The sequence below is a fragment of the Mytilus trossulus genome, chromosome 1, assembly GCF_036588685.1.
Source record: "Mytilus trossulus isolate FHL-02 chromosome 1, PNRI_Mtr1.1.1.hap1, whole genome shotgun sequence".
Classification (NCBI taxonomy): domain Eukaryota; kingdom Metazoa; phylum Mollusca; class Bivalvia; order Mytilida; family Mytilidae; genus Mytilus; species Mytilus trossulus.
Window position 1 is genome coordinate 58,648,004 of NC_086373.1, and position 6,000 is coordinate 58,654,003.

Below are 6,000 nucleotides of genomic sequence, written 5' to 3' on the forward strand. Positions count from 1 at the left end.
GTTGTGTACAATTTTTGTGCAAAAAATATTTGGATTTTAATGCAGCCCTTAGCACAACTTGTTTTGTCCCAATACTCTGAGACACAAAAAATACACAAAATTACACAGAAAACACAAAAATGGTCAGTATTTATTATGAGTATTTTTCATTCTGTTTTATGAAAGCGCACATCTTGATATAATCATCAAGATGACGACTGCAAACTTAACGCATACCCCGGGGGGTTACTTTCTATATTTCTAGTGGTATGAGTGTGCTGCAAAACAGAGTCACATTTTCGTGTCATGCTGATTAGAACAGGGTAACTTTTTCATGTCCTGTTGGTTAGATCAGGGCTGCTTTTTCATGCCCTACTGGTGAGAACAGGGTCTTTTATTAAACAAAGTATTTGTCTAGAAAATAATTGCTTATTTAACTGTTTAAGTTACAGTTTGGAACCCGGGTCAAGAACTGCATCTTTTTATATGATCTAGAACAGGGTATACGTTTTCTCAGCGTGTAGAGAACAGGGTATGTTTTTTTTAATATTTTTGTTTAGAACAGGGTATGTTTTTCAATGTTTTATGGTTAGAACAGGGTATGATTTTGAAAGTGTTGTCGGCACAGTTATACCCGGAAGGATAGTTAGTAACCCTACCCCCTCTGGGACGCATACACTCGAAGATGTTGGTACAAAAATCTTACTACTACAATCAGGAGACGGATTTATAAAAGTTTCCGATACCCAAATTTGATTTCTATGAAATTATTACTGTTCAATTGTTGCAATTTTCAATAATAAATTCTGTTAAAACTATTACTTTTTTTCTTCTAAAATGATTCATTAAAAATTAAATTTATTGCAGTTTGATTAATAAAAATTAACTTACCGCGAGTCCAGTATTGGCCCATGTAGAACTATCTGACCACCGCTTCAGGGAAATATCGTCATCTGGGCAATAGGAAGCATCAACAGACTCAACATATATGGAGAAATAAAAAATAGCAAGTAAGATGGAGTTCCACATGATAATTGGTAATCTAACGAAATTAGAAAAACATATAGTTTTATACTCAGTCAAAATCAATTGACCATACCGAATTTAAACACAAACAAGTAAAATTCAATAGACGCTAATATGTTTCCTTTGGGCGCTTTATGGTTCGTCGGGTAGCGTGATCGAATTTATTCGGACGTAAAAATATAGTCAGCATTTTGGGGTTCAGTTTCAATAAGATAAATATGATAAAATCAAACTAAAATAGTAAAATAGTAACTTTCCAGTCAGTTCATGTAGTTCAATTCTATTTATACTTATTAAAAAGTAAAATCACAAAAATTCTAAATTCAAAGTTAAAAGAGAGATAGGGCTATTTTCAATACACCGATGCTATATTACTTTTATTGTGGAAAATGTAGTATGTATTAAAGTTTGTATTTTTTTTTAGTCGGGCCATTAATAATAAACACAATTTATGTATCTATTTTGTTAAGATTAAAATGCATTTATGTCCGATTTTAAAGTAATTCATGTGCGTACATAATCACAATACCATATTTCCCAATTTTTTTCTTTCGATTTTCAGATTGCATTGACAGTGGCGTAGCCAGGGTTGAAATAATGTGGATGGCATTTAATATCTACAAAAGGAACTCTTTTAGAACGTTAATGATAATTTTCTCACAGCTTCTTCGTTATTTTATGTAAACTTTTTTGAAACTAAATTCAATTCATCAGCGTACACAAAATGCATATTCTGTCAGCACCGATATTTGACCAACCGTTGTTTCTTCCAAAGAATATGGAAATAATCAGTGATGATTTTAAACACATAAAATACCCTAAAAATTTTAACACAGCACTTTCCTTACATAAGAATAGAGATGAAAGAACCTTCAAGACATTTGGTGTAACAATTAATGGGTATCTTTTTCAAGTATTGCTGATATTGTCATGTTGTAAAAGAAATCTTCTTTTGGTGTCGTGTTTGGTATGAAAAGTCATAAATTTCTTAAGAGTAATAAAGTTTCAGTATTTGTAAGCAAAAGTGCAATTTGTTCGGAAAACAAGATTTTGAACTATTTTACAAATAATTTTAAAAGAGAAATATATATAAAGTCGTGTTAGCGTTACTTGGAAATATTTATGGATTAAGATTAAGATTATATCGTGATAATGTACTTTTTGACAACAATGGTCATAATTTTAATTTCCTTTTCAGCATACAAACTATCTATAGAGTCAATAATGTTAATTAATCTGACTTTTTTTATTTAACTTCTGATATTTTCAATTTCATTGTTTGGAAACTATTTGTTAATAAGTATCCTTTCTTGTATTGTGATTGGTCAAATCGTTTCTATGATCAAAGAGAAAGAGAGCGAACCATGTGACGCACCGGTTCGACCCGCTCCCAATCTGTGAGTAGCGGCGGGTCAATGTATGTTGCCATGATTACTGCTTTGTTAATAAGTTTTATAAATATCAATTGATTGGTCATTTTATAAATTTCCTGTTTACCAAACTTTAAATTTTTCGAAAAAATAAGGAGTTTCTTATCCCAGACATAGATTACCTTAGCCGTATTTGTTACAAAATTTTTGAATTTTTGATCCTCAATGCTCTTCAACTTTGTACTTGTTTGGCTTTATACCTATTTTGATAAGAGAGTCACTGGTGAGTAGAAAAAACGGGCGTCTGGCGTACTAAATTAAAATCCTGGTACCTTTGATTACTTTTTATGAACTGACTGTGTATTCATGTTGGATGAACAAATAAAGTATACGGACGTTCATGTATTCAGTCTCCTGTATTGACAAACAACAACTTCCCAGTATGTAACCTATTCACTGAAATTTTTAACAAAGTGTAAATCATTGTGGACTATCTAGAGCTAACAAAATCGAAACACACTAACAAAAGAACCAGATTTTTTAATCAACTTATTTAATTACACTAAACAAGGATGTTCTAAACACGTCAAAAAACAAGTATTCTCGTTACGTCAAATAACTAGGATTTTCTATTCACGTCAATACCAACAAATTTATAAATTACAACAGTATAATACATTTTTAAAAGCATATAAAAAATCCAATACTGCTATCGGTAACAGAACAGACACAACTAAAGGGTAAAATTGTAGCACCTAAAGGGGCACTATGGCTTTGAGAAGAAGAAAAAATAGAATATAATGTTTGTGTTCAATCATTAACGAAAGTGAAATAGTGAAATGATAAATCGCTTTTAGAAGCCACTTTGGTTCAATTTTGACAAAATAAGCTAAGAAACATAGCTGATGAATGATTCACTTGCAAGTGGATACTTCGACCTCATCGAATCCGTATTCGTGAACATCAATTGAATTCCCTCACTTTAATAAGTTAGACACGAATTAGACGTGTTCAATTATTAAATAGAAAAGAATGTCAACATTGAAAGTGAATGAAGAGTAAGCTATTTGTTTGACTGATCCGATCCACAAAAACTCTTTCTTATACAGGTAAAACGATGATTGAGATTTATTTTTGACCTATGATATGAATCAAACAGAAATAGAAAAATCCAATTGAACGAGTTCACCATCTGTTTATATCTATGTTTATGTTTCTAACTGGTAACATGACCGTCGGCAGTGTTCGAAGGTCAACACGTTGGTTATTTTGATGACGTCTAAACCAAAATACAAACGAAATGTGAATACATGTTATCGACCTTATGCATTGTTTATTGTTTATTTTAGACTTTCAATATATTGGATTTGTTGGTATGTAACGAATCAAAGATGATATTTTGAGTCAAATTAGTGAACAAAGATTTAACAGTTAGGGCCCCTGTAATAAGGTGGTATATCGTCAACGCACGTTCCTGTTATCCAATACAAATAGGCAAAAACTAAACCAATATTCAAGGTATTTTTAAAATACTGGTTTATTAAGAAAAAGAAAAAAAACCCGCAACATTATGCATTGCTACTTTAGGATTAAGTTTGGTGGTAGTTATTTTTTTTGTAACCTTTGGAAACCCCATTTTTTTACATGCATATCAATAATATAGTTATTTTTATAAATTTCCTGCTTACAAAACTTTCAATTTTGCGAAAAAGTAAGGATTTTCTCATCCCAGGCATAGATTACCTTAACCGTATTTGGCACAACTTTGGGCTATTTTGGATACTCAATGCTCTTTAACTTTGTACATTTTTGGCTTTATAAATATTTTGATTTGAGCGTCACCGACGAGTCTTATGTTGACGAAACGCTCGCCTGGTGTACTAAGTTTATAAAATCCTTGTACTTTTGATAACTATTTACACCACTGGGTCGATGTCATTGCTGGTGGATGTTTCGTTCCCGAGGGTATCACCAGCCCAGTAGTGAATATCAATAATGTGGTCATTTGTTCATAAATTTCCTGTTTACAAAACTTTAAATTTTTCGTGAAACTAAGGTTTTTTCTCATCCCAGGCATATATTACCTTAGCCGTGCTTGGAACAACTTTTTGTAATTTTGGATCCTCAATGCTCTTCAACTTTGTACTTGTTTGGCTACATACATATTTTTATTTGAGCGTCACTGGTGAGTCTTATGTAGACGATATGCGCGTGTGACGTACCAAATTATAATCCTGGTACATGTGGTAACTATTTACACCAGTGGGTCGATGCCACTGCTGATGAACGTTTCGTCCCAGAGTGATCACCAGCCCAGTAGTAAACACTTTGGTGTTGACATGAATATCAATAATGTGGTCATTTTTATAAATATCCTTTTTACAAAACTTTGAATTTTTCGAAAAACTAAGGATTTTCTTATCCTAGGCATATATTACCTTAGCCGTATTTGGCACAGCTTTTTTGGAATTTTGAATCCTGAATACTCTGCAACTTTGTACTTGTTTGGCTTTATAATATTTTTATATGAGCATCACTGATGAGTCTTATGTAGACGAAACACGCGTCTGGCGTAATTAATTATAATCCTGGTACCTTTGATAACTTTGTATACCTATATAAAAAGGAGGCGAACAAATATTTGAATCTGAATCTGAATCCAAAGGCATATTCAAACTGATAAGGAACCAGTCATTTGTAACTTGGAAGGGGTAAACAAGGTTAAAGGTTGGTGGGGCATGTATATTGTACTTTAATATTCTTTGTTTTTTTCATCAATATGAATATGAGCAATACAAGGAATATAAATGTTCCGGACCATATGAGTATTTGGACCATACACGCATGGTAATGACCGTATGAGTATATGGTCCGATCGTACGCGTATTGTCTGATCATATGAGTATATACTCTTTAGATTATTAACGGACCGGACCATATGAGTACTATGACCATATTGGGGTTTTATTAAAATATGTATTAGAACCGTTTGAATCATACAATAAACTTAACAATTCAAAGGCCACATTAAACATTTATGCAATGCAATAGTTAATTTTTCATCGCAAATTGTAATCTTGAATTTATGCGTAGGGTGAAATTTATTTCTACACGGTACTAGTCATCGTATCATAGCTTTTCGTCATTTACATCTCTTGATTGTGCAGGATACTTCGCAGTAACACAATTTGCTTTCGAGTGTAAAGTTAACCATTTTATCAGCTTCTTACAGTGATATCGATGTCTTAGGAATTCAAAACAGCACATTACGAAATTTTGGAAATCAGTATCTTTGCAAGTCGGCAGGTGGCCCTTCTAGCGTTAAAACAAACCGATAATTATGTATAAAATTTGTTCACTATAGCTGTGACCAGTGAAAGGGGGATGCTTATTTTTAATAAATTAATAATTTTATTGTTATGATATAAGTCAATGACCTTTGATATCGTCATTTTAATGATGTCGTGATAACTAGGAGGTCATACCTTATGAAGAGTTTTAAGTATTTTGAGGCAAACTTGCTAATAACCCCGACCAATCACGTACGGTCGGACAATATGAGTATATACCCATACGGTTATGACCATACGCGTATGGTCCAAATACACATATGGTCCAGAACATA

General features: G+C 32.5%; 1 protein-coding gene across 1 annotated transcript in view; it reads right to left on the reverse strand.

Annotated features, from left to right (window-relative positions):
- Positions 1-1,080, reverse strand: part of LOC134728243 (inactive cell surface hyaluronidase CEMIP2-like) — a 36,803-nt gene extending 35,723 nt beyond the window's left edge. Inside the window, exon 1 of the mRNA XM_063592786.1 lies at positions 871-1,080. Coding sequence (XP_063448856.1) covers positions 871-1,008 — 138 coding nt within the window. The 5' untranslated portion in view covers positions 1,009-1,080. The remainder of the gene's footprint in view (positions 1-870) is intronic.
- Between the last annotated feature and the right edge of the window lie 4,920 nt (positions 1,081-6,000).